Source organism: Oryx dammah, unplaced genomic scaffold (genome assembly GCF_014754425.2).
Source record: "Oryx dammah isolate SB20612 unplaced genomic scaffold, SCBI_Odam_1.1 HiC_scaffold_1, whole genome shotgun sequence".
Classification (NCBI taxonomy): Eukaryota; Metazoa; Chordata; class Mammalia; order Artiodactyla; family Bovidae; genus Oryx; species Oryx dammah.
Window position 1 is genome coordinate 79455844 of NW_024070185.1, and position 12790 is coordinate 79468633.

Below are 12790 nucleotides of genomic sequence, written 5' to 3' on the forward strand. Positions count from 1 at the left end.
TTTTGATTTTAGACAAATGTCACCATATCAGTGAACCAAGGATATTGCAGCCATCAACCCCTCAGCCACTAAAAGTTGCCACCAACTGTGAACCTGATGGGGATTTGGGATGGGGAAAAACAGGATACCAGACCTAGATAATTAAGGTACAAATCAAAGAACTGATTGCAGTGAATACAGATTCTGGCATCTCCCCAAACATAGAAAAGCACTAAAGTAATTAACTGACTTCCCTCATGGCTCAGAGGATCAAGAATCTGCCTACAATGCAGGGGACCTGGGTTTGATCCCCAGATTGGGAAGATCCCTTGAAGGCGGCGCATGGCAACACACTCCCATATTCTTGCCTGGAGAATTCCCGTGGTCAGAGGAGCCTGGTGGGCTACAGTCGATGGGGTCTCAAAGAATGAGGTGCAACCAAGCGACTAAGCACACAAAGTAATTAACAGTTATCTTTTGATGCTGACTGTGTGTTAGTCACTCAGTCATGTCCGACTCTTTTCAACCCCATGGATTATAGCCCCCTAGGCTCCTCTGTCCATAGAATTTTCCAGGCAAGGATACGGGAGTGGGTTGCCATTTCCTTCTCCAGGGGATCTTCCTGATCTGGGGATCAAACCTGGGTCTCCTACCTTGCAGGCAGTTGCTTTACTGTTTGAGCTACTAGGGAAGCTAGCTGGGGTATTTTTTTATTTGTTTGTTTTGTTTTTTGCAAAAATTCCTATATATCCTGGCTCCTCCCTTACCTCTTCAGAACAGTCGTTCAGAGTTATCTGAGAGGCTGTCTCTCCTGCTTAAGTCTGTATGTAAAGCATAATTCCCAACTTTTAGGTTGTGCTTTTTTTTTTCTTCTTCAGTTGACACAATAATCTGGTCTGAAACATAAACTTACTATCAGAAGCTGAAAAGTCAACAGAGGATTCCTCCCTAGAGCCCTCAGCGGGGATGTAGCCCTGCAGACACTTTGGTTTGGAATTCTGGCCTCTGGGAGTGATAGAGTAAATTCCTATGACTTTAAGCCATAGTGTGTGGGGTATGTCAGCCCTGGTGCAGCCCTGGCCTGCACAGCTCACCTGTGCTCTCCTCCGCAGCCCAGACAGCCCAAGAGGACTCACTGGCTCAGGACTGCCCAAGACGAGTCAGACCTGCTGAACACAGAGGGATGACATCAGGAATCCCTCAGCTCATATCCCTCTCAGCCTTTCCTTGCCATTCTTCAAATGGTACCGTCCACAAGGCAATAGTCGGCTAAGGAGAAGCTGAAGAAATCCTACATGACTTAGCAGTGGATTGAAAGATCAGCAAGTGGAAAAAAAGGCACAAGAAGTTTGGGTATCTTTTCCCTTCCTCACAAGCCCTCTCTCATCTAAATCAAACACTGGTCAGTGTTTCAAACCAGAGATAGTTGATACCTCACAGAAAGACATTCTCACACATTAAAATGCACTGAAAACAAGCTTTGCTTCCTTCTCTTTGTATTTAAAGTGAGAATTAGTTATTAACTTGAAATTAACGTCTTCTTTACTCACTGGCACCACTTTTACTTGATGACATCAAATGTTCCCTGTTTTTCTCTGGGAGGGAAGAAAGATGGTAAGAAAGATATGAAGGAAACATGGGAGTTGGTGCAATAAGACTTAATATTAACAATATAAATGCTGCTAAATAAAGTAGTCATGACACAAAATGGCCTAACTCATGCTGGGGAATGCTTTTATGGTCTTTTTTGACACTGAATTCCTGATCTCTAGTAATAGGAGTTTTACTCTGACTCCTGGGTTGACTTTTGTTTTCCTTTGGTAAGGGTAGTCCTGGCCTGCACTTAACTGGCCCCCCACCCTCATTCTCCCTGGATGTCTTAGGAGCCTTTTGTCACATGACTTTTATCACAGACTGTCATACTGTCCTGAGTGTCATTCTAACTTCCAAGAAGAAGATAGCTTCCTGGAGATAAGCTGCATTTCCAACAAAAAACCCTTGTGTTTCTGAGAAACTCTTTTATTAAGGAACAGGCCAGAGAACATGGTCTTAGGCGGAGTTAACTATTCACCTGGTGAGAACCAGAACTTACCTTTTATCTACTCACTTTTCCATCTATCAAATGTGCACCAGTAAATCAAAACTACAGCGAGGTATCACCTCACACCGGTCAGAATGGTCATCATTAAAAGTCTACAAATAAGAATTGCTAGAGAGGGTGTGGAAAAAAAGGAACCCTTCTACACTGTTGGTGGGAATGAAATTTGGTACAGCTACTATGAGAACAGTACAGAGGTTCCTCAAAAAACTAAAAATAGAGTTACCATGTGATCCAAAAATCCCATTCCTAGGCATATATACAGACAAAAGTATAATTATGTCCTTGCTGCAGCTAAGTTACTTCAGTCGTGTCCGACTCTGGGCGACCCCATAGACGGCAACCCACCAGGCTCCCCCCTCCCTGGGATTCTCCAGGCAAGAACACTGGAGTGGGTTGCCAGTTCCTTCTCCAATGCATGAAAGTGAAAAGTGGAAGTGAAGTCACTCAGTCGTGTCCGACCCTCAGAGACCCTATGGACTGCAGCCTTCCAGGCTCTTCCGTCCATGGGATTTTCCAGGCAAGAGTACTGGAGTGGGGTGCCATTGCCTTCTCTGAATTATATCCTTACCCAGAACTAAAATTAAAATAACCCCTGGTAGTACTGTTCTCCCCTCCCCTGATTTATTTTTCCCATAGCATTTACCGCCATCACGCTATTACATTCTATTTGGTAGTTTTGTTTACTGTGTCTCTTCTACACATCAGCGTTTAGTCTATACAGAGATCCACACAGAGACAAGGGGTTCTGTTTTTTTCACCTCTCTGTGCTCAGCACTGAAGACAAGACCTGGCACAGAGTAGGCACACAATATGATCTGCTATCCGGAAAAATGAATAACCAATGTATCCACATTATACGAATACATTCTCAGAGTTTCGAAAGTCTAGCAGTGAAGATAATGCAAAGGCCCCTTTTGAAACTATATCCCTTAAATATTCCCCTTCCTCAGGGGAACAACCACAATTATTAATTCAGGGATATGAATAGTCCTTTTTCTTTGTCTTTACCCAAACACACATGGAGTTTTGTTTTTCACTGTTTTTGTTTCTTCTTTTATTTTTAAAGATGTAAGTGTGTCTTGTCCATCATAAAATAAGCAAGCAAACCTCCTCTTAGCCCCAGGTTACTACTGCAGTTACTACATTATATTCTTCTTCCTGTTTCCAGCTAAAATCTCTTGAACAGCTTGTTTAAACTTGCTATACCCCACTTCATCACCTTCTATTAACTTAGGTCCGTCAGTCCCTAAAGTCCAGACCCTCCAAAATGACCTCATTTACTCTAGTTACTGCAGGTACCACCTGAAATTTCTGATGACTTTCAGTCCCTCTCCTGAGCTCGAAATCCCCCATGTACCCAACTGCCTGTAAGATGTCATAACCCAGCTGACCCACGGAAACTTCAAACTCCAATGTACAGAGCTGAATTTTCCCCAGAACAGGTCATCTACAAGTGCTCCCTGGCTTTGTAAATGGCACAAACATACATTTCATTCATTCCCTCCCTCTCCTTTTCTCTGACATACATAATCAACCTCTGATACCTCAACCTTTGTGCTGCTGCTGCTAAGTTGCTTCAGTCGTGTCCAACTCTGTGTGACCCCAGAGACGGCAGCCCACCAGGCTCCCCCGTACCTGGGATTCTCCAGGCAAGAACACTGGATATTCCTCAAACATCTATGCTTTCCATCCATACTTATGGCTTTTTTGCTTATCACCATCGATTTTCGTAGAGATGATGACATTAACCTTCTTCTGGTGGTGAACTAACAAAACTCTAGTTTGACTACTCCGAATCCATTTTCTATAGTATAACTTGTTGTTGTTAGTTTGCGCAGTCATGTCTGATTCTTTGCTACCAAATGGGCTGTAGCATGCCAGTCCTCCCTGTGCCTCACCATCTCCCAAAGTTTGCCCAAGTTCATGTCTATTGCATCAGTGATGCCATCCAGTCATCCCATCTTGTGATGCCCTCTTCTCCTTCTGTCCTCAATCTTTCCCAACATCAGGGAATTTTCCAATGAGTCAGCTGTTCACATCAGATGACCAAAATACTGGAGCTCCAGCTTCAGCATCAGTCCTTCCAATGAATATTCAGGGTTGATTTCCCTTAATATTGACCAGTTTGATCTCCTTGCTGTCCAAGCAACTCTCAGGAGTCTTCACCCCCACCACAGTTCAAAGGCATCAATTCTTTGGCGCTTTGCCTTCTTTACGATCCAGCTCTCAGAACCGTATGTGGCCACTGAGAAGACTATAGCCTTGACTATATGGACCTTTGCTAACAGAGTAATGTCTCTGCTTTTCAACACACTATCTAGGTTTGTCATTGCTTTCCTTCCAGGAAGCAATCATCTTCTGATTTCATGGCTACAGTCACTGTCCACAGTGATTTTAGAGCCCAGGAAGAGGAAATCTGTTGCTAATTCCACCTTTTCCTCCTCTATTTGCTATGAAATAACGGGATTGGATGCCATGGTCTTAGTTTTTTTAATATTTAGTTTTAAGTCGGCTCTTTCACTCTCCCTCCTTCATCCTCATCAAGAGGCTCTTTAATTCCTCTTCACTTTCTGTCGTTGGAGTGGTATAATCCACATATCTGAGGTTGTTGATATTTTTCCCGCCTATCTTGATAGTATAAGTAATATTTACTAAAATGCATATTGATTATGTTCCTCCATTGCTGAAAACTCATCTGTGGCTCCCCACTGCCCTCAGGACAAATTTCAAACTCCTTAACCAACTCAAAACACCCTGTATGAGTTAGGCCTTGCTTACCCCTGCAGCCTCACCTCTCACTCCCCCTCCTCACATTCTACTCCCAACTGAATTACCAGCTGTGCCCCCAGGAAATCATACTCTACCGATTCTCAAATCTTTGTTCTCTCACCTGCTAGTACATATCCCTCTCACTTGCCTTCTCCATCCTTCCTAACTTTCTAGCTTCTGGCCTCACTTTCAAGTCTCAGTTTAAATGACATTTCCACTGGAAAACCTTGCCTGAATCCTCACCTTTAGAATGGCAGCTCCTTTAAATGGCTCCAGAGCAAACATACGGTACTTTATCCCTAGAGCCCTCATCACAGTGAGTAGCAGTTAAACACGTGTCTCACCCACCAGGCCCAAGCTCTTTGAGGGCAGGGACTTTGTCTACTTCACAGTTAAATCGCTAGCATGGGTTCATGGTGTGTGTGTGTGTCTGTTTCCCCAATCAGTTGTGTTTCTCTGGAGAACCTTGACTGAAATACAGACCCACTTTATAAACCCACCCTCCTCTCCCACTTTCCCTCCATATCTTTCTCATTTGTATTCTCTTCCTTACCAAAAACAAAAAAAGTGATTAGCTTTCATTTCATGAAAGTGAAGCCAGAGAATAAGTTCAGTTCAGTTCAGTTCAGTCGTTCAGTCGTGTCCAACTCTTTGCGACCCCATGAATCGCAGCACACCAGGCCTCCCTGTCCATCACCAAATCCCGGAGTTCACTCAGACTCATGTTCATCGAGTCAGTGATGCCATCCAGCCATCTCATCCTCAGTCGTCCCCTTCTCCTCCTGCCCCCAATCCCTCCCAGCATCAGAGTCTTTTCCAATGACTCAACTCTTCGCATGAGGTGGCCAGAGTACTAAAGTACAGCTTTAGCATCATTCCTTCCAAAGAAATACCAGGGTTGATCTCCTTCAGAAAGGACTGGTTGGATCTCCTTGCAGTCCAAGGGACTCTCAAGAGTCTTCTCCAACACCACAGTTTAAAAGCATCAATTCTTCAGTGCTCACCCTTCTTCACAGTCCAACTCTCACATCCATACATGACCACTGGAAAAACCATAGCCTTGACTAGACGGACCTTAGTCGGCAAAGTAATGTCTCTGCTTTTGAATGTACTGTCTAGGTTGGTCATAACTTTTCTTCCAAGGAGTAAGCATCTTTGAATTTCATGGCTGCAGTCACCATCTGCAGTGATTTTGAAGCTCAAAAAATAAAGTCTGACACTGTTTCCACTGTTTTCCCATCTATTTCCCATGAAGTGATGGGACCGGATGCCATGATCTTCGTTTTCTAAATATTGAGCTTTAAGCCAACTTTTTCACTCTCCACTTTCACTTTCATCAAGAGGTTTTTTAGTTCCTCTTCACTTTCTGCCATAAGGGTGGTGTTATCTGAATATCTCAGGTTATTGATATTTCTCCCAGCAATCTTGATTCCAGCTTGTGTTTCTTCCAGTCCAGAGTTTCTCATGATGTACTCTGCATAGAAGTTAAATAAGCAGGGTGACAATATACAGCCTTGATGTACTCCTTTTCCTATTTGGAACCAGTCTGTTGTTCCATGTCCAGTTCTAACTGTTGCTTCCTGGCCTGCATACAAGTTTCTCAAGAGGCAGGTCAGGTGGTCTGGTTTTCCCATCTCTTTCAGAATTTTCCACAGTTTATTGTGATCCACACAGTCAAAGGCTTTGGCATAGTCAATAAAGCAGAAATAGATGTTTTTCTGGAACTCTCTTGCGTTTTCCATGATCCAGCAGATGTTGGCAATTTGATCTCTGGTTCCTCTGCCTTTTCTAAAACCAGCTTGAACATCTGGAAGTTCATGGTTCACGTATTGCTGAAGCCTGGCTTGGAGAATTTTGAGCATTACTTTACTAGCGTGTGAGATGAGTGCAATTGTGTGGTAGTTTGAGCATTCTTTGGCATTGCCTTTCTTTGGAATTGGAATGAAAACGGACCTTTTCCAGTCCTGTGCCCATTGCTGAGTTTTCCAAATTTGCTGGCATATTGAGTGCAGCACTTTCACAGCATCATCTTTCAGGATTTGAAACAGCTCAACTGGAATTCCATCACCTCCACTAGCTTTGTTCATAGTGAGGCTTTCCAAGGCTCACTTGATTCACATTCCAAGATGTCTGGCTCTAGATTAGTGAAGAACATGTTAATTCTATTCAGGTTAAAAGGAAACAAAAGGCCAAAGTGTGCTAGCAGACATATTTTCTTTCTGCATTTATCTATTTTAATGTTAAGAATGCCTTTGTATAAATCTATTTAATGCATTTATTTCCAGTGGGTTTGTAAGTCCCAACTTATGTAAACTACTACATAGCAAATCTGTTATCTCCCTGTAGGTGGACATTTAAATTGTTCTCATCCTGGGTATTTTGTTTGTTTTATTGTTTGTTCATTTTTTCTGATCAACTAGGTATATATGAAGTCTACAAAAGCTAAGTATACTAGCAACTATAGTTTGGATTAAATCTATAAGAATCAAAAGTCAACACATAGCTCAGATTGCTAAACAGCGGAAGCAACTGTAATTCAGTATTCCATATTAACCTAGAAAAAAATAGAGCATGGATTTCTGTGAATAAGGTAAAAAAAATTATTCTCATCCTTTTGCTATCACAAATAATACTTTTAAAAGACTAATATAGGCTTTTGTAAATATCAAAATGGGACTATTGGGACAGAGGGGCTTTCCAATTAAAAAGAGATTTCAGGGCTTTCCTGGTGGCTCAGTGCTAAAGAATCTGCCTTGCAATGTAGGAGATTTGGGAAGATTCCACCTGCTGCGGGGCCACTAAGCCTGTGCACTACAACTATTGAGCCTGTTGCTCTAGAGCCCAGGAACTGCAACTATTGAGCCCATGAGCTACAGCTACTGAAGCCTGAGAGCCCTAGCCTCTGTGCTCCACAACACAAGAAGCTTCTGCAGTGAGAAGCCAGTGCACTGCAACGAAGACTAGTGCTACCCCCACCCCCGCTCACAACTAGAGAGCCTGCACAGCAACAAAGACCCAGAACAGTCAAAAATAAAGTCAATAAACAAACATTAAAAAAAGAAGAAGAACTGTCAAATTGCCCTTCCAGAAGAATGTGCCCACTATCTGTCTCACCAGTGGGGATAAGGGGATCATTTCCCAGCCTTGTGAGCAATAAATGTTTGCAGTCTTCATTGTTCCTTGTTAATCAAAATCACTGCAGATGGTGACGGCAGCCATGAAATTAAAAGACGCTTGCTCCTTGAAAGGAAAGTTATGACCAACCTAGATAGCATATTCAAAAGCAGAGACTATGCCAACAAAGGTCCGTCTAGTCAAGGCTATGATTTTTCCAGTAATCATGTATGGATGTGAGGTTGGACTACAAAGAAAGCTGAGTGCAGAAGAATTGATGCTTTTGAACTGTGGTGTTGGAGAAGACACTTTTTAAAAAATATAAATTTATTTATTTCAATTGGAGGCTAATTTCTGCTTTATTGACTATGCCAAAGCCTTTGACTGTGTGGATCACAATAAACTGTGGAAAATTCTGAAGGAGATGGGAATACCAGACCACCTGACCTGCCTCTTGAGAAACCTATCTGCAGGTCAGGAAGCAACAGTTAGAACTGGACATGGAACAACAGACTGGTTCCAAATAGGAAAAAGAGTGCATCAAGGCTGTATATTATCACCCTGCTTATTTAACTTCCATGCAGAGTACATCATGAGAAACGCTGGGCTGGAAGAAACACAAGCTGGAATCAAGATTGCCAGGAGAAATATCAATAACCTGAGATATTCAGATAACACCACCCTTATGGCAGAAAGTGAAGAGGAACTAAAAGCCTCTTGATGAAAGTGAAAGTGGAGAGTGAAAAAGTTGGCTTAAAGCTCAACATTCAGAAAACGAAGATCATGGCATCCGGTCCTATCACTTCATGGGAAATAGATGGGAAAACAGTGGAAACAGTGTCAGACTTTATTTTTTGAGCTCCAAAATCACTGCAGATGGTGACTGCAGCCATGAAATTCAAATACGCTTACTCCTTGGAAGAAAAGTTATGACCAACCTAGTTAGCATATTAAAAAGCAGAGACATTACTTTGCCGACTAAGGTCCGTCTAGTCAAGGCTATGGTTTTTCCAGTGGTCATGTATGGATGTGAGAGTTGGACTGTGAAGAAGGCTGAGCGCCGAAGAATTGATGCTTTTGAACTGTGGTGTTGAAGAAGACTCTTGAGAGTGCCTTGGACTGCAAGGAGATCCAACCAGTCCGTTCTGAAGGAGATCAGCCTTGGGATTTTTTTGGAAGGAATGATGCTAAAGCTGAAGCTCCAGTATTTTGGCCACTTCATGTGAAGAGCTGACTCATTGGAAAAGACTCTGATGCTGGGAGGGACTGGGGCAGGAGGAGAAGGGGACGACTGAGGATGAGATGGCTGGATGGCATCACCGACTAGATGGACATGAGTTTGGGTGAAATCCGAGAGTTGGTGATGAACAGGGAGGCTTGGCGTGCTGCGAGTCATGGGGTCGCAAAGAGTTGGACACGACTGAACGACTGAACTGAACTGAACTGAATCATCAGGGAATCTAACCATCTTTTCACATGTGAATTGACTATTTGTGTTTTCTCTTCTGCAAATTGCAGTTTTTATCGTTAGTTTATTTCTCTAAGATAGCTTCTTTTTTCTCTCAATATGTGTGATTCTTGGTGTTCATTTTTTTTGTTTTATATTATAAATATTTTCTCCTAAGCTATCAATTGTCTTTTTAAATTTGTGGTGTATTTTGATGTAATCACATCGGTCTTTCCTTTATATCTTGGGCTTTGTGTCTTTTGGTCCTGTTTAAGGTCATAAATATATATGCTTTATCTTTTTGCAATGCCTTTACAGTTTTACTTTTTATGTTTAATTTTTGAATCCATCTGCAACATGTTTGGGGAATCCAGGTTTTGGGATTTTCCCCCCTCAAATGACTAGCTAATTATTCAAACACCAGTCATTTCTTTTCCCACTGATTTGAAACAGCATGTTTTCTTTTTATTTTTAAAGAACACCTATTAAAATGTCTTTTCTCCTTTTGATGTGTTAATGGGTCTGCTCCAAGAAGCTCATCTGTACAAATCACAAAGGAAACCAGTGAATGGTCCCACTTTGCTCAAGTGAGGCCACACCTGGAGAGTGTATTTTGAAAGCTGCTGGAAAATGGAAAGAACAACTGGACTTTTCCTGAATCGGATACAAGCATCTAAACTGTGAAGGTATTCAGGAGGGAATGAAAAACCAAGAGAAAAGCAATTCTCAGATCACTTAGGCCAGAAGGCACAACCTCTTTCTGATGGTCTTTCCAGACCCTGCTTACGAAAGCACTGGCCACCCAGGCACCATTGCACTGATACCCTCAAATCTTTGATATGTAGCCACCAAGAATTGAATGAGAGTCCCATGCTCTTCACTAGATTCTTGTTTTTAGATTTGATGTGCAGGGACCAAGAGTCTCAGCTTAAAGAAGGACGGTGAATGGATCTTCCCTGAGCACCTACCATATTCATCAGAGCAATACAAATCATGATTGAAGGTGCTATCACTCAGCTTTGCTTCCTGAAAAACTTTCCTCCTGTCTGTGAGGTCTTGAAACCATGTGTTATAAATGCACCATATCAATTTATTCCTAAGAAGTGAAAACTTCAGTTTGAATCTTTCAGATATAAGTTTCAGATGAATTGTCTAATAAAGCATTAATAGCCCATTGCTTAGCATCAGATTTTTTCCTAGAGAAAGAAAATCTTTGTGTTTTGTAGGGGGAGATGAAAACTTTTTGATTATGCTTAAATTTTACTGCTTCTCTTCCTGCTGCCAAGCAGAGGTGGACTGAGGAACACTGTTGAGTCCTGAATTATATCCAAATTGAAATCCACCTCTGGGTTATATGAACCACCTTGTCCAAAGCTAAAGTGAAGGAATGTTTCTTCCCATGGTTTCTCCAAGCCCCCACTTCCCCACCATTGCCTTTTGCCTTAATCTAATGCCTCATAGAGTCAGAAACGACTGAAGCGATTTAGCAGCAGCAGCAATGCATTATTTAATGGATTTTCTAATATTGAATCATTCTTGAAATTTGGAGTTAAGCCTGATTTTGTCCTGATGTATATCTTTGTTTCATATTTCTGGATTTGTTCGTGAATATTTCACTAGGCATTTTTGGCCTGCAGGTCTATATACATATATAGTAACTCTTGGAAAAGTAAACAGATTTCTGATGCATATGCCACCCATCCCAATCATAACACAATTTGGACAAATGAAGTCATTAACCAGTGTACTCTGGTTAGGACCTAGAATAGATTAAAGCATTTCCCCAAAAAATTAAAAAGGAAAAGTCACAAGACTGAGAAAACTAGGTATTAATTTTTAAATATTAACTCCACTTAGTATGTGACTTTGTCAACAGGTGACCACATTTTTCCATTCAAGCAGTTATTGGTCATCCAAATCATTGCTCCTAAAAATGGCTTGACTTTGACCTGATGTATCTTTGTTTGCTTGATCCAAAATTTTATAATTTAATAGCCATGAAATTTATAACTCAAAGCCTATCCACAATAAGACAAAACTTTTAAGAAATTAAGTCAGCCATTTAAATATCTATAATGGATATATTTATATACATTAAATATATATATATAAGTATATATGAAATGAGTCTATATAGTAAATATATGTATCTATTTTATAAGAAAGGAAATTAATCACTATAGGATTAAGACTAGGTTCAAATTCTCAGCCAAGACAAATTCTTAACTGACCTCTGTACTTTTTGCCCACAAGGGATAGCTGCTGATTACTTGGGCTGATAAATAAAAACACTATTTACCACTGTTCATGACAGAAGACAAATCACAGTTGTTCTTTTCACGTGCGGGTTTTATTTTCAGCCCTTTACACTGAGCACAAACTTGCCTCTGGTTTCTAGACCTGTTGTGAGCAGTGGGCTGCTGCTCTTCTGCACACGATTCAGTGGGTTTACCTTTTGTTTCTCATCACCAGCATTCACTCATTTATTCATCTAGGGTCCCTAACAAAGCACATACAAAGAGAAGAGGGCTTGTGGGTCAGACTCACTACCTGCCTGCCTGATTTTTCTGTACACAGGTGAGATATTCCTGTACATCTTCCGGGGACCCTAGAATGAGGGGGACTCGTTGGTGAATGGCTTCAGGCTTCACGTCCAGCACGGGTTGGGTGCCTGTGGTCGCCAGGCCTCCCGCCTGCTCGATGATGTAGGCCACAGGATTGCACTCATACAGGAGCCGGAGCTGAGGAGAAACAGAGTCAGGTGGACAAGTGTTCCAAGTTGCCAAGATCCTCAAACCATGCACCTGAAGCTCCAGGAGAAATTCCAACTGCTGAGCCTCTGTCTCATTAGTGCGAGTACATTTGCCCATCTCAGGGGAGCTGGCTGCCAGAGACCAACACTCTCCAGAAGGCTGGGTGCCCCAGCTGATGCTGATCACATATGCCTTTGGGGACACCTCTGGTCGATAGCTACCTGACCTTTGTGCTTATGAGAGACTTGGGAGTATGAGATCTTAGTGTTCACTTCTCACTAGTTGGTCAAAGAGGTGAAGTGATTCTGGGTCCAGGTTAGGAGTCTCTACATGCCAGACCTTAAGGCCAATAGAGTCAAGCTTGGATGGGATCAGAGGGTCACCTAGAGAATGCTGGGTGGTCTCTCAGGATAACCACACTGTCCAGGATGGGGGGCGGGGAGGAACAGCTCAAGTGTCAACTTGGCTGAAGAGTTTTCTGGTGTTTAGATGACCTTTTCTTTTGACCCCTTAGACTGAGTTGCCTAGTCTCTTGTTGCTTGCTCTCCCACAGCATCCTGTACTTCCCCTTTCATGATAATCCTGACTCTGGGGTTTGTTTAACATCTGCCTTCCTCCTTGGATGCC

General features: G+C 42.1%; 1 protein-coding gene across 1 annotated transcript in view; it reads right to left on the reverse strand.

Annotated features, from left to right (window-relative positions):
• Positions 1 to 11741: 11741 nt before the first annotated feature.
• The window catches only part of FBP2 (fructose-bisphosphatase 2), a 45957-nt gene continuing 44908 nt past the window's right edge, over positions 11742 to 12790 (reverse strand). Inside the window, exon 7 of the mRNA XM_040245100.1 lies at positions 11742 to 12151. Within this exon, the coding sequence (XP_040101034.1) occupies positions 11957 to 12151 (195 nt within the window). The 3' untranslated portion in view covers positions 11742 to 11956. The remainder of the gene's footprint in view (positions 12152 to 12790) is intronic.